The sequence below is a fragment of the Drosophila persimilis genome, unplaced genomic scaffold (genome assembly GCF_003286085.1).
Source record: "Drosophila persimilis strain 14011-0111.01,24,50 unplaced genomic scaffold, DperRS2 tig00000191-arrow-pilon, whole genome shotgun sequence".
Classification (NCBI taxonomy): domain Eukaryota; kingdom Metazoa; phylum Arthropoda; class Insecta; order Diptera; family Drosophilidae; genus Drosophila; species Drosophila persimilis.
In genome coordinates this window covers 8,937,636-8,957,498 of record NW_020825298.1, presented here as the reverse complement: position 1 = coordinate 8,957,498, position 19,863 = coordinate 8,937,636, and the positions used below count along the sequence as shown (strand labels likewise).

The 19,863-nt window shown below is 42.1% G+C and overlaps 5 protein-coding genes across 6 annotated transcripts; 2 read left to right on the top strand and 3 right to left on the bottom strand.

Moving 5' to 3' along the window:
• The first annotated feature begins 849 nt into the window (after window positions 1–849).
• Window positions 850–5,723, top strand: LOC6588887 (sodium-coupled monocarboxylate transporter 2). 2 transcript variants are annotated; one of them, XM_026988865.1, is made up of 10 exons: window positions 850–1,277; window positions 2,011–2,123; window positions 2,179–2,334; window positions 2,401–2,560; window positions 3,579–3,644; window positions 3,704–3,755; window positions 3,833–3,900; window positions 3,965–4,378; window positions 4,444–5,135; window positions 5,195–5,723. In XM_026988865.1, exons 1-10 carry the CDS (start codon window positions 1,269–1,271, stop codon window positions 5,271–5,273), a joined length of 1,809 nt encoding a protein of 602 aa, XP_026844666.1. In that variant the 5' UTR covers window positions 850–1,268; the 3' UTR covers window positions 5,274–5,723. The 2 variants fall into 2 exon arrangements, with proteins under 2 accessions (XP_026844666.1, XP_026844668.1); XM_026988867.1 differs by lacking the exons at window positions 850–1,277; window positions 2,011–2,123; window positions 2,179–2,334; window positions 2,401–2,560 and adding an exon at window positions 2,737–3,061.
• Window positions 5,724–6,843: 1,120 nt separating this feature from the next.
• Window positions 6,844–11,621, top strand: LOC113565646 (sodium-coupled monocarboxylate transporter 2-like). Its single transcript, XM_026988275.1, has 9 exons — window positions 6,844–6,947; window positions 7,006–7,137; window positions 7,205–7,364; window positions 9,928–9,993; window positions 10,050–10,101; window positions 10,168–10,235; window positions 10,295–10,690; window positions 10,755–11,446; window positions 11,504–11,621. Exons 1-9 carry the CDS (start codon window positions 6,844–6,846, stop codon window positions 11,577–11,579), a joined length of 1,746 nt encoding a protein of 581 aa, XP_026844076.1. The 3' UTR covers window positions 11,580–11,621.
• A 168-nt stretch (window positions 11,622–11,789) lies between these two features.
• LOC6588888 (metallophosphoesterase 1 homolog) lies at window positions 11,790–13,443 on the bottom strand. Its single transcript, XM_002014821.2, has 4 exons — window positions 13,070–13,443; window positions 12,807–12,970; window positions 12,240–12,744; window positions 11,790–12,182 (listed from the first exon to the last, which is right to left on the bottom strand). Exons 1-4 carry the CDS (start codon window positions 13,328–13,330, stop codon window positions 12,000–12,002), a joined length of 1,113 nt encoding a protein of 370 aa, XP_002014857.1. The 5' UTR covers window positions 13,331–13,443; the 3' UTR covers window positions 11,790–11,999.
• A 77-nt stretch (window positions 13,444–13,520) lies between these two features.
• Window positions 13,521–15,144, bottom strand: LOC6588889 (chitinase domain-containing protein 1). Its single transcript, XM_002014822.2, has 5 exons — window positions 14,812–15,144; window positions 14,541–14,736; window positions 14,276–14,479; window positions 13,819–14,218; window positions 13,521–13,755 (listed from the first exon to the last, which is right to left on the bottom strand). The coding sequence occupies exons 1-5, from the start codon at window positions 15,079–15,081 to the stop codon at window positions 13,614–13,616; spliced, it is 1,212 nt and encodes a 403-aa protein (XP_002014858.1). The 5' UTR covers window positions 15,082–15,144; the 3' UTR covers window positions 13,521–13,613.
• A 1,309-nt stretch (window positions 15,145–16,453) lies between these two features.
• Window positions 16,454–19,719, bottom strand: LOC6589432 (RNA polymerase II degradation factor 1). The gene is made up of 3 exons (XM_026988274.1): window positions 18,562–19,719; window positions 16,766–18,496; window positions 16,454–16,645 (listed from the first exon to the last, which is right to left on the bottom strand). Exons 1-3 carry the CDS (start codon window positions 19,717–19,719, stop codon window positions 16,454–16,456), a joined length of 3,081 nt encoding a protein of 1,026 aa, XP_026844075.1.
• Window positions 19,720–19,863: the final 144 nt, after the last annotated feature.

The window sequence follows — 19,863 nt, the reverse complement described above, 5'->3', positions numbered from 1 at the left end:
AGCTTTAATCATAATCCATGCTCAACGCCCATACATTTCAATGGTCATATGGTTTTAAAATACCATACAAATTCGTATACTCTATATTAAATAAAATTTGCATATAAAGGATACACAAAATAAGAATTTTTGTATTATGGGCAAGCGTCTTCAAAAAGTGTCATAATCTCTAGCGAATTCTAAAGACCAATACAAGCTGTTGGACCTAAAATATATAGTATGATAGTCGTGTGCACATATGTATGTATAGGGAGCCTGTTGCCAGCTCTGGAGCTAGGCAGAAAAAGTCGAGTACAAACTTTACTTTATGACGTCGGAAACGCTTCCTTCTGGGTGTTACACACATCCACTTTCACCAAATATAATATAACTCTATACTTCGAGTACCGGGTATTAAACCTAGGAAATGGCAAAATCCCTTTGCAGGCAAAAAACCCGTTAATTTACGTAGCTTTTAATATCAAAACATCTCTCGCAGCAAAGCTCAAATACGGCAGAGGATGCTTTTAACTATAGCAAAGAAAACTTTATGATTATAACCGTTCCCATATCCGTTCAATCCACCCCCCTCAAACCCCTTGAGTCCCCTGACCACTGCTTTCATACGCGGATCGGGCTGATGACCAACAGACTTGCAGGGCCATTAATAGAGAGAGAGAGAGAGTGTGACATAGAGCTGATTAAAACTCACACGAAGCTTTCTCTCAGCCACTCTCACTATCTCTCGTGGTGTTGGGTGGGAGAGAGGGGGAGCTTTTGCGTGTATATTTGCTATTGTATTTAACAGCTGGCCCTCCCAGCCATCGGAGGCAGTTCGGTAACCAAAGTGGATTCGGGTTGTTCGTGCGTTGCTCTCAATGTGTATGGAATTTTTTATTTCTTTCTTTGACCTGGCTTCCAAAGAATCAGCGAAATCGCAAACGCATAGAATGTGCCGTATGAACTTTCATTTCACTTTCAATTTCCTCGTCGAGCGTTCCATTTTTGTGTGATTTATTGCGTGCGGGAGTGCTGTAATGTGTATTTTCGAAACCCTGCCAAAATAGAGACATTCCGAAACGGTAACCGGACGACCCTTTTTTCCGACACATTACGTTGTGTGTTAGTGTTTTATCGTGAATTTGTTTTGTTGCTGATATTCGTGAGCGACGCACATTTCTGTTGCTGTTGTAGCGGCGTTTTTTTGGTTTGCTCCAGTTCCAGTTCCCGAAAGCTTCGAGTACACCCCCAACCACCTACCTATCGTTACCGGTATAAGCAGAAGCACCATGGAAGCGGTACGTATCTCCCGCGCACACCTTTAATCAGAGCCCCGAAATACAAAATCTGAATTCGGAAATATGCAAAACAAAACCCGTGTGTTGTTGTCTGTCGTTGTGTATCAGCCAGCCAAAAAGGGAGATAGACGGAGACGAGAGACGGAGTCGAGGGCATCTGTTACAAAGTCCATAAGCGATAATGCTGCTGGGCATTGCGTAAAAGGTTAAAGTCTCTGAGATTGGGCTTCAACCGTGTGTTGGACAATTACTAAGCAGACTCATGGGGCTGTTAGGACTTATAGACAAAAGTTCTTAATTTTGAGGTTTTTGTCGGGGGAATGAATGACTCAAATTTAGCCCAGAATCTGTGATAAGGTTTTCAATGCATCATCGTGCATATAAGAGTTCAGTCAGATATACATATACATATATGGGTATATTATAAGCCCAAAAAGATTTTTGGAACTCAGGGAAAGAACTTCCTATGTATTCCAAAATGAAACCATCGTTCCCTAAAATAGACAGAGCATCTCTTATTCTGCTCAAACCTCAACCTCTTTCTAGATAACCCCCCCTTAAAGATATAGCCCCTCCGTAAGCCATATGCCACTCAGTTATCCTATTATCATTTGTCTGAAAAGTTTTATCTCCATTTCGCGCACTTGTACACACAAAGGAAATAAAGCAAGATCTCGAATTGCAGTTGTAATAGCACCCCCATATGAAATAACAAACAACACTTTTATTGCAGTTGGAGAGGAACAATGCTACAAACAGCTACAGATTCGGCACCATTGACTATATAGTATTCCTGGGCATGATTGTGCTCTCCACAACTACTGGCATATATTTTGGATGCATCAAGTGAGTAACGACCCATAGATCCGCATAGATTGGTAACCGGAATCACTAATTATAGGAAGAGTAAACCGAAGCTAGAGGATACGGAACCCACTTTGCCTACAACAACGCCGGTGCGAAGAAAACATGATTTCGGTTCGGAAAAAATGAGCGAGTATCTGCTTGGATCACGGAATCTCAAAGTATTCCCCGTGGCCATGAGTCTGATAGCCAGGTGAGACGCCTACTTTAATAATTCCCTTCCCACATAATCCATCTAATCTCTGTCCCTTATTTCCAGTTATATATCGGGCGTTACGATACTGGGGACCACATCAGAAATCTACAATTATGGCACGCAGTATTGGTTTATAGCCATCGCAATTGTTCTGCAGGGTATTGCTGTATCATATATCTATATACCGGTGTTTTGTGCGCTACAAGTCGGCTCTTCCTATGAGGTACTATATCCATAAATAATTTGATTTACTGTGGAAGTGTTTCGGTAAAGTTCTGTCCACTGATAAGCAAGAGAAAATACTCATTAGTAGTGTGACATATGTTGCTCGTACTCTGTTCTGTTTCCCCATATTATTGTCTACAATCGATGGGGGAAACGACGGCATTTCAATTAACTGAAAAGCTAAAGACCGTTTCAGATTGTTCCAGGCTTCTATCTGGACTTTGCTCTCGGCCACTTGTTGCGTCGGCATAGCGTCGTCGTCTCAATGGGTCTCCGATCCGATATGATTAATTACAAAGTCGCTTTTTGCGCCACTTGACAACTGTCCGAAACACTTTGTTGTTTGTTTGTTTGTTTGTTTGTGCCCTAGACCAATTACTTCCTAAAGAACAGTGAAATTCTCTCCACATGACTGGGTTTTGGGCTTGCATGCACGTCAATGGAACTGAACACTGGACACTGGCTTATGGTTAGCGTTGATTGCCAGGCAATCACAGAGGTAGTATTACAATGGTATTCCTTTAACCATGCAGGTGCTCGCATTTTAATCTGTATAATTAGATACATACATACATATGATTCTTTCCCTAACAAAGCTCAGTTCGTGATGTGAAATTTCAAATAATTCTTGACTCTAAAAGTCGCACAATTTATTCCATTTGTGATTTTTAGAACTATCATTAGAATCTCTGCACTTGTATATACAAAATATTAAGTATTTTAATTATTAGATACTGATATATTATTTTCTCCCAAAGAATTCAAAATTATTTCCTTTCAAGCGCGTGTTTTTCATAAACTAGTTTTTAAACTAGTCTTTGTACTGACTCTTCCTCTATTAAGTTATCACAATAAAAATTTTTGGATGTAGATCTTCCTTAAAATTTATCTAAATCACTCTAAAATTATTTATAGATATATATGGTTTATAGATTTTAAAACAATAATTGTTATATAATTTTACATTATTTTCTGCTCTATTTTATTATAATTTTCTCATGTCTTTACTTTTACAGTACCTGGAGATGCGTTTCCATTCGGTTATACGAAGCATAGCATCTTTTATGTTCATTTTGGATGAGGTACAGAAGACATCGTGATTCCTTGTATTATCTTTTATGTAATATTAACCCCCTTTTAGATCCTGTTTTTGCCTTTCATTGTCTATGTGCCAGCATTGGCATTGAATCAGGGTAAGGATATATATTCAAAATCTGCGGGAATGGCTCTTTAATCTTTGATTAATCTCATCTTTATCGCACCTTTGCAGTATCTGGAATCAATCTGCATGTCATTGCAGTGGTGATCGTAGTTGTTTGCGTTTTCTATACTTTCGTGGTAAGATATTTTGATTTTTTTTCGTTACTTTCTATTTTCTAATCTCCAAAATTCGATTCCTTAGGGCGGCATCAAGGCTGTGGTCCATACAGATGCCTGGCAGGTGCTGGTCATGTTCCTCTCCGTTCTGGCTGTAGCTGTTTTGGCCACCTATTACGCCGACGGTTGGGATGCCCTGTTCGATGATGCTTCGAAGGGAGGTCGTCTGATCTTTACCAACACGAATCCCTCGCCGTATGTGCGGCACACTGTTTGGAGCGTGCTCATTGGTGGCTTTTCGTATTGGACATCCTTCAACGCGGTGAACCAGACTATGGTGCAGCGCTACATGTCACTGCCTTCGCTGAAAAAGGCTCGTGCTTCGATGGCCATATTTACCATCGGAGTGGCTGCCTTTGTCTCTGTATGCTGCTATGTGGGTCTACTGATCTTTCAGATGTACAAGGACTGCGATCCACTGAGTTCTGGTTTGATAACGGTGCGAAATCCATCGAGGAATCATTTATGTTATATTTTCTAATCCTTATTTGTCTTATCCTTTAGCACGACGATCAACTGTTGCCCCTCTTTGTGGTCCAAAGTGTGGGTCACATCTATGGAATGCCAGGACTGTTTATAGCTGGTATTTTTGGAGCTGCTTTGAGCTCCCTTTCGGTGGTGCTAAACTCCACTTCCCTGGTCATCCTTGAGGACATTGTTCGAGGCTGCTTCAAGATGAAGCCCAGCGAAAGGGCCTCCACTATTTTGGTCAAATCAACGATCATTGTCCTAGGCTTTGTGGCAATTTCCTTGGTGTTTGTCCTCGAACAGCTGAGTGGAATTTTGAGCATTTGCACCTCAATGACGGCCATTGCAGCGGGCACAACCTTCGGTCTGTTTACGCTTGGGATGCTCGTTCCCTGGGCAAATACAGTGGGCACTGCTGTTGGAGGGATAGCCAGTGCTCTTCTCGCGGGATGGATTTCCTTCGGCACACAGTTTACCATCGCAGCGGGGGAACTCAATTCCCAGAAGCTACCCATCTCCGTGGAGGGATGTGTGGGTAATGTCACGATGCCACAGAACATTTGGGTGGATGAGGAGCAAGTGTTTCCCCTGTATCGGCTGTCCTATCATTGGATAAATCCCATTGGTGTGGCTACAGCGATACTGGTGGGTGCTCTGGTCTCCCTGGTGACCAAACCAACGGAGATGAAAAGTCTCGATCCTGATGTCATATCACCAGTGATTCATAGGTACCTATAAAAACATCTGTATTTATGGGCAGTTCATAAATGAATATTATTCGTTACAGATTCCTACCGAAAGATTGCTTTCAAGGTCGCAATCTCCATGCGCAGGCGCACAAGAACCTCCTCAATAGCAGCACTTGAGTGCCAAAAAACAAAGCAAAGTCCTAAACCCTTTTTGTGGCATTGTATTTCAAACAATTTTGTTGTTGGCCTAGTTTGTAGTTAAACCTTAAACTTAAACGTAGAAATAATCTAGTACAAACCGAAGTACAGGAACCGATGAATCTGCATAAAGATAGAGGGATGACTGTAGGAGGATCCTCCCACAGACACAACTCCTAAATGCATAATCGTTTACATATTATAGTGTATAGTACATATTATCTGTATTATAGTTTAGAATTATTGAAAGGTTCTTTTTCTGTTTTTTTTGTTTTCATTTTCCACTTTTTTAAGCATTATTCTCTAATTTTGTTTGGCATTTTCTATTTGATCGAGCAGCAGACCTTTGTCCTCATATGTATTCCGTGTGACTTTACAAGCATATAACGTCTGTGATAAAATTCAATAAATATGGATCCATACACTCGATTTTATTAGATATATCTCTAGAATAAGCCACAGCAGCTGGGAATGATATGACAATCGTCGTCTGTTAATTTTCAAGAACAACTTGCTACGAAAGACCAAATTTATAATTAATCATAAAACTAATTATGCATGTTATAAATGTAGAGTCGTGACACTAGCTGCGACTCACAGCGTTCCCGCTGTCTTGTTCTATAAATAAAATTCCAAGAAAAGAATAATCAAATACTATAAAATTACAAAGATGTTGGCATTGCAAACCCATATCGTGTATGGGACGCTTCTTAGGTTGGGTAGGTTGTTACAGTCAATTTCTATCCCTCATTTATATATTATTATATTATATCTTATAAATTCCTTACATTATACATGAATTTGGTGGTCTGGAGGGTCGAGGTCAACGCAAGATCGAAGGCCGAATATCCTTCGAAGAAAGGCAACAATTTGTTTCCGTCAAGTCTTCAAAAATGTATTGCCAACAAATAAAATTATTTAAAGCCAAATACAATTAATTACAATTTATTTTTGCATCTCTCTTGTGAAGGCGTAAGGAAGGTGAGGCTGGCACAGCCTTTCTATTGGTCGGGTATGTTCAGTGCGGCTTGGTATGTACGAGAGCGCAATTAGTGCCAGAGGTTCAAGGGCGAACAGACTAATGTGAAAGGGGGAACTCCGGTACCGGCAGCGACCTGACCCGTACGAACCGTAAGCCCACAAGGAGCGACAGGAACCTACATACATCCTACAAGATGGCGTCACGGAACAAAACCCGCGGGGAGTAACAAAAATCAGTGGGAAGGTTGCGGGGTAATGCTCGTATATATGATATATGAGCTCAGATAATTATATATGCGTTTATAAGCCCAAAAAGGTATTTTTTGAAATGCAGAAAAAGAAAACATTGCAGTCAGTTTCCCTTTTTTGTCAGCCCTTTTTCCTATTGACTTACTTAGTTATCCCCCAAGAAGAACTGTCAATCATTCTACTGTCAATATACTACTTTATAGGACATTAACAAGTTTGTACACACAAAAGATTTAAGGCAAGATTTCAAATCTAAATTTGCATTTGTAATAGCACCTCCCATATCAAATAACGAACAACACTTTTATTGCAGTTGGAGATGACGAATGCAAAAAGCTACAGGTTCGGCATCGTCGACTGGATGGTATTCCTGGGCATGACTGTGCTTTCCACAGCCGTTGGCATTTATTTCGCCATCATCAAGTGAGTAACGACCCATAGATCCTCATAGATTGGAATAGACCGGAATGACTAACCATAGGAAAAGTAAGCCGAAGCAAGAGGAACCGAAACCCACAGTGAAACATGATTTTGGTTCGGAAAAGATGAGCGAGTATCTACTTGGATCACGGAATCTTAAAGTACTACCCGTGGCCATGAGTCTGGTAGCCAGGTGGGAGACCTACTTTAATGATTCCCTTCCCATATGATCCATTTAATCTCTGTACTTTTATATCCAGCTATATATCGGGTGTTACGATACTGGGGACCCCATCAGAAGTCTACTATTATGGCACGCAGTATTGGTTTATAACCATCGCAATTCTTTTGCATGGTTTTGCAGTCGTCTATATCTATTTACCGGTGTTTTGTGCTCTACGAGTCGGCTCTTCCTATGAGGTACTATATCCATACATAGTTTGATTTACAGTCAAAGTAGTTCGGTTAGGTTCTGGCCACTGATAAGCAAGAGCTCAGTTAGTAATGTGAATTTTCGAATTATTATTGACTCTTAAACTTGCACAAATTATTTCATTTGTGACTTGTAAAGCAATCATTACAGTCCCTACGATTGTATAAAATGTTCTATACATTTTTTAAATTCTGGTGCATTATCTCCTAAAATTTGTGTACCCTTCAAGAAAATTATTACAACCTGATACAGTATGTCAAGAAACTCTTTACACACTGAAATTAAATTACATTTTTTGACTTTGGATAAGAAAATAATGGTCTTTGGTTCAAATTTATCAAATTTTTTTAATTCCTAACCATTCAGGGATTAATTATAAAGTAGTTAGTGAAAAAAGAATAACAAAACTATAAATAGGTAACTTACAAAACAACAAAAACAATGATTACTCATTTTTGACACTGTCAAGAAACTCTTTACACATTTCGTTTTCGAGCTCTGTTTTGATCTCGTTCTTAGAAAAAACGGGACTTTACCGTAATCTATGCTTTTGGCGTTGCTCAGTGATGCTCTATTTTTGCATTGACTTTGATTTGGTTGCGAAATTTTGACCGGTGCACATGTACAGAGTAACATTCTGAAATTTTTAAAATGCCTGGCAAAAGACTTAGTTTTGACGTTGTCCAGTTGATTTACTATAATCACCAGTTGGGCAAATCTGTTGCAGACATGGTAGAAATGTTTTCAGTATCCAGGAAAACAATTTACAATGTCCTAAGTCGCGCGAAGAACGAAGGGAGACTGGAAACCAAATCTGGAGGTGGCCGTAAAAGGAAGATAGACAAACGGGCAGACCGCATAATCATGAGGAAAATTAATCAGAATCCGCAAATATCGGTCAGGACTTTGGCCAAGGAGCTTGAGGAAGACCTTGACTTGGTTGTTTCACACGAAACAGTACGTCAGGTTATTCTACGCCATAGATACTCTTCCAGAGTGGCACGAAAAAAACCGCTGCTTTCGTCGGTCAATGTGGAAAAGCGCTTCACTTTCGCTGTTAAGATGATCAGTAAGCCGGCAGAGTATTGGGATGACGTCATATTTTGCGACGAAACAAAAATGATGCTATATTACAATGATGGTCCACCCAGAGTATGGCGCAAGCCGTTAACAGCTTTGGATAACCGAAACATCATTCCGACTGTAAAGTTTGGAAAACTTTCGGTTATGATTTGGGGGTGCATCTCTAGCCGAGGAGTGGGAAATGTTGAATTTATTGAGAACACAATGGATGCCAAACAGTACCTCCAAATTTTAAAAACAAATTTAAAAAGCAGTGCGGAGAAATTTGGTCTCATTACGGACAATAGGGCCAAATTTAAATTTTATCAAGACAATGATCCCAAACATAAAGAGTCCAATGTGAGAGCTTGGCTGCTTTACAACTGTGGAAAAGTAATTGATACACCACCCCAGAGTCCCGATCTTAACCCCATAGAAAATTTGTGGGCCTATTTGAAGAAGAAAGTGGGAAAAAGACAGCCCAAAAACCGCAATCAGCTCAAAGAATTCATACTGGAAGAGTGGCAAAAGATTCCCTTTGAGTATGACCTACAAAAATTGATAAATTCGATGAAAAAACGGCTCCAGCATGTAGTCAATGCTAAGGGTGGACATACCAAATATTAAAATAAGTTAATTATATTAAATAATTACGAAGAATTTGGAATTTAAAAAATGAAAATATTTTGTGTAAAGAGTTTCTTGACAGTGTCAAAAATGAGTAATCATTGTTTTTGTTATTTTTTAAGTTACCTATTTATAGTTTTGTTATTGTTTTTTCACCAACTATTTTATAATTAATCCCTGAATGGTTATGAATTAAAAAAATTTGATAAATTTGAACCAAAGGCCATTATTTTCTTATCCAAAGTCAAAAAATTTAATTTATTTTCAGTGTGTAAAGAGTTTCTTGACATACTGTATATTATTATGTTCCTTAGAAATCCCACAATTTTCTTTCAAGCGTACGTTTTTTGTACCTTTTACAATAACTCATCTAATCTGTTGCATAAAAATCACAAAATATTCAATTTTTTAAACCTTCTGACAATTTGAATTATTATTCGAATCAGTATAATTAGTAATCATTCAATTAGTTTATAATAAGACATTTTAAAGCAGCAAAACAACTTTATGTTATTAGCTTTTGCATTTTTTCCTCGAAAACTCTCACTGAAATTGTTCTCTATCTGGCGAAATAATAGATAGAATCTATTTGATTTTACATTATGATTAAGACTAAAACTTAGTTGCTTCAATTTTTATAGAGCCATTCGTTTTTGAGAAATCATTAAAATCTGTGTAATTTAACTTATTTTTTTCTTGAAAATTCCCACTATGGCTTTAGGAGAGCACATGTTCCATATCTTCTACAAAAATATCTATTAAATATATATTTTTCGTTCCGTTGAAATGTATATTTATATTAGTTTTAAATTAATTTCTTCTAAATTTAATTATAATTTTCTCTTTTGTTTATTTTTACAGTACCTGGGGATGCGTTTCCATTCGGCTATACGAAGTATAGCAGCTTTTATGTTCGTTTTGGATGAGGTACAGACACACAGATGCTTTCAATTATCTTGTATTTAATATTGAAACCATTTTAGATCCTATTTTTGCCATTCGTTGTCTATGTGCCATCTTTGGCACTAGATCAGGGTAGGGATATATCTGTAAAAGCTTCGAGAATACCTCTTTAATCTTTGATTAATCTCACCTTTACAGTATCAGGCATAAATCTGCATTACATATCGGTGGTGATTGTAGTTGTTTGTGTTCTCTATACTTTACTGGTATGATATCTTGATTTCGTTATTCTTCATCTTTTAATCTAGAAAATTCCGTTCCTTAGGGCGGCATCAAGGCTGTGGTCCATACAGATGCCTGGCAGATACTGGTCATGTTCCTCTCCGTTCTGGCTGTGGCTATATTGGCAACCTATTATTGCAAAGATTGGGATGGCCTGGAAAGTCGTATAATTTTCACCAACATAAGTCCCTCGCCGTATGTGCGTCACACTGTCTGGTGCGTGCTCATTGGAGGCTTCTTCTATTGGACCTCCTTCAATGCGGTGAATCAGACAATGGTGCAGCGCTACATGTCACTGCCTTCACTGAAAAAAGCTCGAATGGCGATGGCCATATTTACCATCGGAGTAGCTTGCTTTCTCCTTATACTCTGCTATATGGGTTTGATAATCTTTGGGAAGTACAAAGACTGTGATCCAAAGATTTCTGGTTTGATTGAGGTGAGGGATCAATCGGGGAATCATTTGCTGTATTTTTGTAATCCTTCTTTGAATCCTCACTTAGCACGACGATCAACTGTTGCCCCTCTTTGTGGTCCAGACAATGGGTCACATCTATGGAATACCAGGACTTTTTATAGCTGGTATTTTTGGAGCTGCTTTGAGTTCCCTTTCGGTGATGCTGAACTGCACTTCCCTGGTCGTCCTAGAGGACATTGTACGAGGCTGCTTCAAGATGGAGCCCAGCGAAAGGGTTTCCACTATATTGGTCAAATCTACGATCATTGTCCTAGGTTTTGTGGCAGTTTCCTTGGTGTTTGTCCTCGAAAAATTGAGTGGAATTCTGGGCATTGCCATCTCGATAACGGCCATTGCATCGGGCGCAACCTTCGGGCTTTTTAGCCTTGGGATGTTAGTTCCCTGGGCAAATACAGTGGGCACTGCTGTTGGGGGGATAGCCAGTGCTCTGATCTCGGGATGGATAACATTTGGCACACAGTTTACCATCGCAGCGGGAAAACTTGGTTCCCAGGCGCTGCCCGTCTTCGTGGAGGGGTGTGAGGGTAATGTCACGATGCCACAGACAACTTCGGTGGATCAGGAGCAAGTGCTTCCCCTCTATCGGCTATCCTTTCACTGGGTAAATCCCATTGGTGTGGCCACAGCTATAGTGGTGGGTGCTCTCGTCTCCCTGGTCACCAAACCAACTGATATGAAGACTCTAGATCCGGATCTGATATCACCAGTGATTCATAGGTAGCTATAAAAAGATTTTTTCATGAAGAGTTCTTAAATGATTATTCTCCATTGCAGATTTCTACCCAAAGAGTGCTTTGAAGGTCGCAATCTCCCTCAGAAGTCGGAAAGAAAAACTATTCCGAAATCCTAAACTAAAACTAAAATTTACGACATTGCATCCAAACAATTTTGTAACTGGTCTAGTTTGTAGTTAAACCTTAAACCTAAACGTACAAATAATGTAGTACAAACCGAAGTACAGGAACGGAACTGATGAATCTGCATAAAGACTGCCTTTTTCTATTTGATCGAGCAGCAATCCTTTATGCTTATGTGTATTCCGAGATAAAATTTATTAATATGGATCCATACACTCGATTTTTATTAGAAATATCTCTAGAATAAGCGAAAAGCAGCTAGGAATGATATGAAAATCGTCGTCTGTTAATTTTCAAGAAAAACAAATTTCTAATTCTAAGAACTAAGCCCCAATTAGGCATTAAATCACAAAAGAGACGATTGACTCTTGTACTTTGCTCCGAAAGACCAAAATTTCTAATTAAGCATACAACTAGTTATGCTTTGAATGATTTTGATCTGCGTCCAGTTCGCGGCTCCTGCGTAAGGACTTCATAAGCTGTAATGCAATAACCATAAGGCAGATGATACCGGCACACAAGTAACTATTATAAACAAATTGCTGTGGCAGCATTTTGCATTTGGAAACCACATAGTCATCGGGTGTTAAAGTAGCCTGAAAGTAAAACCAGTAAAAGATTACCTCTTAAGATCGGTATGCGCATATACCCACCAGCATAAAACTAGGATTGATCTTATTCCGCCAGCTAAAGGAGGCCACCGTATACTCATCGATCCCCAGTCGATTGACGCTGTGACAAAAGTGATGCGAGTGTCCGGCAAAGGCCAAACGGGGCTTCAGCAACTCCCCCAGCATATCTGTGGATTCCTTGGAAATAACATGGAAACGCTCGCGATAGGCCTCAATGAAGGGGGCATCGTGTTCCTGGCACATCGTATCCGAGATGCGGTAAGTGGGAAAATGTTGCAGCAGTATGGGTTGGCTATAGGGATGTCGACGTGTGCGGGCACACTCGGCCTCCTCCGGATACTTCATGCAGTGCAGGGTGCGTGAAATGTTCTTGAGAGCAGATTCTGCCTCATTGCAGAACATACAGCCATCGGCCTCCATGGCCATGGAGTTGATAATCACAAAGTGAATCTGCTTTATGGTGTACAAATGCACCAGCGAGTAGTTTAGATCATTCTGAAAGCGCGACATGAAGAAGGGATGCATTCTACACGATATAAACAGGGAAATTAAGGCATATTACGGATACATAATGGATTTATAACCCACTTGTAATGGAAGCCAACGTCATGATTGCCCACAATACTAATTAGCGGTATGCCAGGCGGTAATCGAAACATTTGCAAATACCTCCAGACATATTCCTTGAATTGCTTATCGCTGACCATATCGCCCTCATCGAACAGGTCGCCCAACACAAAGACAACGTCGGGCTGAAAAAGACGTAATTTACAAAGTGGCTCTAATTAACGAGCGTCTACTGTATATTATATATCAATGGCATTTTGTGCTCCGTACTCGGGTCCTCTTACCTGAAAGAGACGCGAAGCCGCCTGGAACGCTCTGGTCATATGCCATTCCCTGTAAAACTGGTCCAGCCAGTGACCGCGATGAGGGCCCAGCAAATGGGGATCGGCTATGATCATAGCACGCAGCGGATCATCCACATACTTTCCCATCTTTCGCTTTATCTCTGGCCACTTGCACTTTTGCAGAACCACGAAATCGGCCACATATTCGCAGAATATGAGGGCGCACAGTATAATAACAAAACAGGCATAAAGCCAGCGCATGTTAATTTATGTAACACTTAATTTAGTATAACTACCGGCGAATTTAACCAAAATAAACACATATATAGTAAACTTATTTCGATAGTGTTTTGTTGTCCCGAACCTGTGGTTCAGAACCAGAATTTGGTTCAGTGGTTTCCAGGGCTGGAAGTAACACTTTTAAGAGGCGCGAGATTCGAAAACAAAACTATTTCGAATTTAGGCTAATATAGCAATCATTTTATTTGGAAACTTGTTTTAAAAGGCATTGCATTGCATTTTGAAAATGCCTGCAAGATGCTATCTAAAAGAGATCGTAAAAGTAATTAAGGCCCTGTCCTAGCTCCCAAATAGAAATCCCGACACCCAATTCCTGTGCTAGCTTCACCCGCTCATTGATGGAGTATAGAGTGGGATAAAACACAATGTGACGACCATTTTCGTTTCTAAAAAGATCGTATTACAAGCCGCCCTTAACATATTTTACACTTTCCCAACGAATTACTCACTTGATTTCAAAGAAGTTCTCCACATCGCGCTCATCGTAGGTTAAATGCTTCTTTACATTCTTCACCAAATCCAGATACTGGGAAAAGGTGATGGGCCCACCGCCATCGGGTGTATAGTCATTGCCGTACATATTCAGACCCAGGAGAATCTTGGAACGCTTGGCCTCCATATCATGACAGCCCTTGGGGGCAATCGTCTCCACTGCCTGACGAACAAAATATAGCGGAGCATTGGCGCCAGGTCGCTGCACACTAGAAAAGTCATATGTCATGAGAGAGAAGGCGTAGATGTGCTTGTACAGCGTATCCATGTGCTTCTCGCCAAACAGAATGCCCGTGTCTTTGCGGAAGGGTGGAATGACCAGGATAAGACGTAGCTGCTGCTTTTGGAGTTCCTTTGCTGAAAACACAAGCAAGAATCTAGTTCAACTCCATAGAGAAAATTGAAAGAACAAACCCATTTGTAGCACCAAATTGAAGAGAATCTTATCATCAATGCGTCCTGCCAGCTGAGACCACACCTCCAGCACCAGACCATCGAAATGATTGTCCTTGCAGCATTTAATCAAGACGTCATTGACTTTTGTGCGTTCCTTGGCATCGCTGAGCAATAATTTGATGTCGCGATCGGTAAAATGATCGAATATAAATCGAGGGAAGACTGAAAAACCATTAGAAAAGGTAATGTAGTGTATGGACATAGTCTTCAAAGGACTAACTACCTTTGACTGTTCTTTGAAGCTGCTGCTGTTGCACCTTCCCCTTGCGGCGGACATCGCTCACCCATCCAGCATCGATGTCGTGCATCCCAGCCACCGCATAGGCATCTCCTTGCTTAACAATTTGCAACCAAACGGGGGAGATGATGTCGAACTTCTTGGCAAATATCTTTGCCACATCATATCCGTGAGAGTTCCACTGAAACGAAACGAGAGAATGCATAATGCATCAGCGCAGACACGACACATACACAGTTTTCCTTTCCCCACTTACGGGCGTCACATAACCGAGGGTGGTGCCATTGAACCGTCTGGCTGCCGTGTCCTTGTGGTAGGCTCTGTGATGGGCTAGAATATCCTTGGCAAGGGGCTCTGGCGACACCAACCCCAGGCTAAATACATCATCGTCTTGGGGGCCACGCAGCAATTCTTTGTGTTTGCTTTTCGGCTTATCGTTCGGCGACAGGGTTCCCTGGACGCTAGACAATTGGCCGCCGCTCAGCAGGAGAATGACGAGGAACACGAGCGCATCAGACGCACGCATTTTGTGAGCAAAAACAGGAGCACAAAGGCATAAATTACACAAAAACAAATGGCATAGGAGTACAACCAAAAAGCCGGGAGTTTCATCGGGTACTGTCCGACCCCCAGAAATATACCGAAACATACCGCACCATTTTCAAAATATAATGTAAATATACTGACTTATTCAAGTTCTCTTTTACATACTCCTCGTTTTTGATATTCCGTTGAATATTACTAGCTATATAGAACATTTAGTCATGCCATCATAATTTTATCCAATTGATGAATAAATTTTCTACAAGATTGGATAGTATTTAATTCTTGCTTTTATTGTATTTATTGTAAAAAAAGGTTTCAACGAAAAAGTTCAACAAAAAAAGAGTCGCTATATTGCGTGTAAGCCGTAGTATAGGCCTTTGTATACCCTATTTTGTTAATTTTATATGAAAGTATAAATATTGATATGAAGATAACAGACCTTTTTCTCAAAATGACATTTTTTAGACATATTCATGTATATGATGAGTTTTTTGTATATATATCTCGATCCTGATACCTATTCTTGGTCCCTACAAAAAGACAATAAGCTTTAAAATATCGTTGAAATATTGAAAATAATATTAAATAATATTGAATATTATTAAAAATTGTAATATTAAATTGTTTTTGCCTGGGATGACAAACATATTCAAAATCCTATAACTTCCATTTCCCCCAGGGTATGTGAGCATGGAATGGGTCTCATTGTTCTGAACCGGTTATGACGACTAATTCTTGGTTATTCTTTCTTCCGTCGAATATTCTCAGCTATATAGATCTCTTATTTTTGCCCAGATAATTTTATATGATTGCTGAATCAATTTTGATCAGGATTAACTACTTTTAAGTACTTGCATGTTTTTTATTTTGACAAAACCACAGTTTCAACAAAAATGTTCAATATTCGCAGGCTGTGACGTCAATGTTGCTGTTATTTGCAGACTCATTTCTTGTCATCGAACATCGCCAATATCAATATTTATCCAGGGTATAGAACGCGCTTGATTTGAAACATAGGGCATGCTCTTGTATTTTTAAAAAGTTACAGGCGTTATACATAATTTACTTATCATAATGCTTAGCCACGATAATATTTAAATAAATCTTAAAGCATAGATCTAAACAGAGTACTACAAACAATTATATCATATAAACTAATTGGTAACTAATTATCACTTTTAAAAAATGAAATTGAATTGATTTAAAAAATTGTGTAAAAATAATTTAGGGTTTTAGAAAGAGGGGGCCGGCTTCACGAAATCATAATTATAATTGTATAAACATAGATACGTATATATATATATATATCTTTATCTCTTATGCTGGATGCTGCATATATATATATATACTTCTCAGACAAAGACACGCATCAGATCGCTGCTACTTGGAGTTGTGCCCCCGCTGCCACCGGGCGTCGAGCTCTTCCAAGGATTACTGTTGGCGTTAGGAGTGTTGCTGCCGCTGTTGTTGGCAATGGCCAGGATATTGCTGCTGCTGTCGGACAACGTACGCAGCAATTGCTTCTTAAGCAGCGGCTGCGAATTCTGTCCGACATTTGAGTTGTTTTGTAGTGGAAGAGAAAAGTTGGGGGAACGTTGCCGCAGCACTTGTTCTTGCTGTTGCTGCTGCTGCTGGAGGTATTGTGGCTGCTTCTGTTGCTGTTGTAGCTGCTGCTGCTGCTGTGGCTGACGTTTGGGAGACTGCTGTTGCTGCTGACTTTTGGCCAGAAGTTTTCGTCGCTTCTCATAGAAACTGTGTGTAAGCTTATGGTCGTGCTGCTGCTGACGCTCCTCCTCTTTCTGCTGCTGCTCTGGCTCTTCGATGTCAATTAGCTTCTCCTTTTTCACAGCCTTACCCAAAAGCAGCTCACTCAAACGTTTGGCTGTCATCAAACCCTTGCCCGCCTCCAGTCGGGGCGGTACGAGAGCCCGCTTGTTACACCTGAGCCGATCCTGGGCTATAACACTTGACTTCTGTGCATAGATGGTCTTGCCAGCGGCAGCGGCAGCATTCTTAACCAAAATCCCCGTGCCATTGCTGAGCGCCGTGTAATTATTTGCCGGCGAGGGCGGTGGTAGGCGGGCTAGCTGACCGACAACGCCCAAAGCGCTGCCATTCAGAGACAGCAGACTGTTGTTGGCCTTGCGGGTGGTCAGTAGATTCTTGCGCAAGGTGGCGCCCAGACCATTGGGCAGCTTCACCAAACCGAAAGTGTTCATGGCCAGGGGTCGTGGTTGGCCCGAATAGTGCATGACATTGAAATAGCTCTCCTCGTGGCATTTGGCATTGACCAAAGATTGATGCTTTATGCTGATGCTAGTGGCCGATTGTGGCTGGCTGGTGGCTGGTTCCAGTTTAACAGTCTTTGTTGTTGTTGCTGTGTCGCTAACAGTCTCCAGTTTTGTGAAATCAAAATCATTTAAGTCGTCGTTGAATTGACTGACATCTCCCACACCCACCGTGTTCCCTGCTGCTGTGGCAGCACCTGCGGCCGCCTGCAGGACATTCACATCGACATTCTCATAGCCTGCTTGTGTAAGGAACTCTGCTATGACCTTTTGCTGCTCCAGCACCGACACCGGATTAGTGTCTGTAATCTCATATATAATACTTGGCAGTATCATATGCTCATCGAGCTGTTGCTGTTGTTGCTGTTGCGGCTGCAGTTGCTGATGTTGGTGTTGCTGTTGCGCCTCCGCATCGTCTGTCAGCGATTGCACATTATACACACTGAACTGTTGCTGTTGTCCATTGGCATTCGGTTGCAGTTCATCTGGCAGCTCTTGCTTGTGCTGCTGCTGTTGTTGGTGTTCTGCTTGCTCGAGCATCTGCTGCTGCTGGTAGATGAGCTGCTGCAACTGCATGGCATCGATGGTGGTCAATTGACTCTGGTTATCCTCACCGTAGACCTGCTGCTGCGGCTGCTGTTGCTGCTGCTGCTGGTAGATATATTCGTCACCCATTTCGGCACCAACCGTGCCATCGTCATAGCGCAGTCTTTTTGTGGCTTGCGGCGCATGCTGAGGTGTTTCATTTGGCTGTTGTTGCTGCTGCGGTGGCTGCTGCTGTTGCTGCTGGGAGGTGTCCAGCGCACTTTCATCAAAGTTTTTCAGAATCTCATTGATCAATTTGCTGTCCAGCATCTCATCCAGAGTCAGGGAAATGGAATTCTCATCGGATGTGTTTGGCAGGGGCAATTCTTCCTCTTCGGGTGGCACCTCCTGGGACTCCACTTGCCCGGTAATGGAGGACACAGCCTGATCGAGTTCACTCATCAACACTGGCTGGGTCTGATGCTGTTGCTGTTGTTCATACTGGCTGCTGCTGGTGCTGTTGCTGCTGACCAATGGTTTATCCTTGGACGCTTTTGTTCGATGATCGCTGGAAACCTTCAGCTAAAACACACGAATTTGATTAGAAAACGTTTGTCTTGGCCAACCACACAAACGGAGCACACTACCTTCTTCTTTGGCTGGGGCTCGGGCTGCTTTTCGTCCAACACCGCACCACCCGGATGATTGGCAGGAGAGTAATTCAAGCTTAGACCCACCCCCCCCAGCTCGCTCGTTGGCAGGGAGCAGGACGAGTTCGAGGATGAGGAGAACACCGTTATGGGCGCCGGTGCAAACTCTTCTTTAATGCTGCCGGCCACCGATCCTCCGACTGCTGCTGGGGGAGCGGCTATGGCACTACTACTTATGCTGCTGCTGCTACTCTTTTTGGAGGAGCCGCCTGTCTTTTCCTTGTGATTCGGATTCGACTCTGGGGCAGGAGCTGGTGACGAATGGTGGCGATTTTTCGATGATTTTGATCGTGAGCGACTGGTCCCACTGCTGCCCTTCGAGGAGGAACTGCTACTCTTGCTGCTGCTACTGCTTTTGTGACGCGACGATGATGAGGACGACGAGCTGCTCGTGGGATTGGTGGCCGCTGTGTGCAAGGATGCCGAACTGCTCGAACCATTCGAACAGCTGGACATAGTGGAGCCGGACAGGGTTTCCGTGGGTGAACCTCCAGCCAGATTGTCGCCCCCCGTTGCTGTCTCCTGCTGGCCTGTGGTGGTGGTGGTGTCTCCTGTGGCAGTGAGCGGATTCACTTTGTTCGATGTGGCCTCCCAGATGGCCGGATGCTGCAATGCTATGTGGTTCTGGAACCCTGCCTTCGTGTAGCTGCCGTTGCAGGTGTTGCACACGACCAGGTCGCGGGTGGCCAGCTTTGGGACGATGTCATAATAGGCCATGTCCGCCGCATTGAGACGCTGGACATGGAGCTTGGTTTGGTCTTGGCTACTGCCGCTGCCACTGCCACTGCTCGTGGGCTTCCCTCCTCCTCCCCTCAGATAGGTCTTCTCCGCTGCGCGCAGCTGTTTGATCATCTTGTCCATGTCAAAGACCTGCGTCCATTTCTGTCCATGGAGGCTGGCCAGGGATACACCTCCGCCGCCAAAGAGTGCACCAATACCGCCGCCCCCGCCACCACTGCCACTGCCACCAACGCCGCCTCCTCCTGTCATCAAATCAGCTTTGGATGAGTTGGACATGCTTTTGTGCTTGGTTCCATTCTCTGCATAGATTATGCCCGCCGCTCCAGTGGCCGCCAGTGCATCATTCAGGGGCATGGTGTGTGGAGATGGTGGCAAGTACAAAAACGGAAGCTGCTGCTCCTGCTTCTCAATGGGAGAGCGAGAGAGAGAAGGTGGGTAGGTAGGGTAGTAGACGAGCGAGAGAGTTGGCTTAGTGAGGCGCCTCGAGCGCAACTGCAA

Bases quoted from the DNA above. Each gene is read 5' to 3' on its own strand.
- LOC6589432 (XM_026988274.1), bottom strand. From the start codon at position 19,719: ATGCCCCTGAATGATGCACTGGCGGCCACTGGAGCGGCGGGCATAATC. The intron at 18,497-18,561 runs GTAGTGTGCTCC...CGTGTGTTTTAG, and splicing joins AGCCCCAGCCAAAGAAGAAG to CTGAAGGTTTCCAGCGATCA. The intron at 16,646-16,765 runs CAACAGCAACAG...AATGTCGGACAG, and splicing joins CACAGCAGCAGCAGCAGCTA to AATTCGCAGCCGCTGCTTAA.
- LOC6588889 (XM_002014822.2), bottom strand. From the start codon at position 15,081: ATGCGTGCGTCTGATGCGCTCGTGTTCCTCGTCATTCTCCTGCTGAGC. The intron at 14,737-14,811 runs GTAAGTGGGGAA...GTTTCGTTTCAG, and splicing joins CCCTCGGTTATGTGACGCCC to TGGAACTCTCACGGATATGA. The intron at 14,219-14,275 runs GTTTGTTCTTTC...TTGTGTTTTCAG, and splicing joins CAATTTGGTGCTACAAATGG to CAAAGGAACTCCAAAAGCAG.
- LOC113565646 (XM_026988275.1), top strand. From the start codon at position 6,844: ATGACGAATGCAAAAAGCTACAGGTTCGGCATCGTCGACTGGATGGTA. The intron at 7,138-7,204 runs GTGGGAGACCTA...TTTTATATCCAG, and splicing joins GCCATGAGTCTGGTAGCCAG to CTATATATCGGGTGTTACGA. The intron at 10,236-10,294 runs GTATGATATCTT...TCCGTTCCTTAG, and splicing joins GTGTTCTCTATACTTTACTG to GGCGGCATCAAGGCTGTGGT.
- LOC6588888 (XM_002014821.2), bottom strand. From the start codon at position 13,330: ATGCGCTGGCTTTATGCCTGTTTTGTTATTATACTGTGCGCCCTCATA. The intron at 12,971-13,069 runs GTAAGAGGACCC...CGTCTTTTTCAG, and splicing joins CGGCTTCGCGTCTCTTTCAG to CCCGACGTTGTCTTTGTGTT. The intron at 12,745-12,806 runs GTGGGTTATAAA...TATATCGTGTAG, and splicing joins GACGTTGGCTTCCATTACAA to AATGCATCCCTTCTTCATGT.
- LOC6588887 (XM_026988865.1), top strand. The intron at 2,561-3,578 runs GTACTATATCCA...TTACTTTTACAG, and splicing joins AAGTCGGCTCTTCCTATGAG to TACCTGGAGATGCGTTTCCA. The intron at 3,756-3,832 runs GTAAGGATATAT...GCACCTTTGCAG, and splicing joins AGCATTGGCATTGAATCAGG to TATCTGGAATCAATCTGCAT.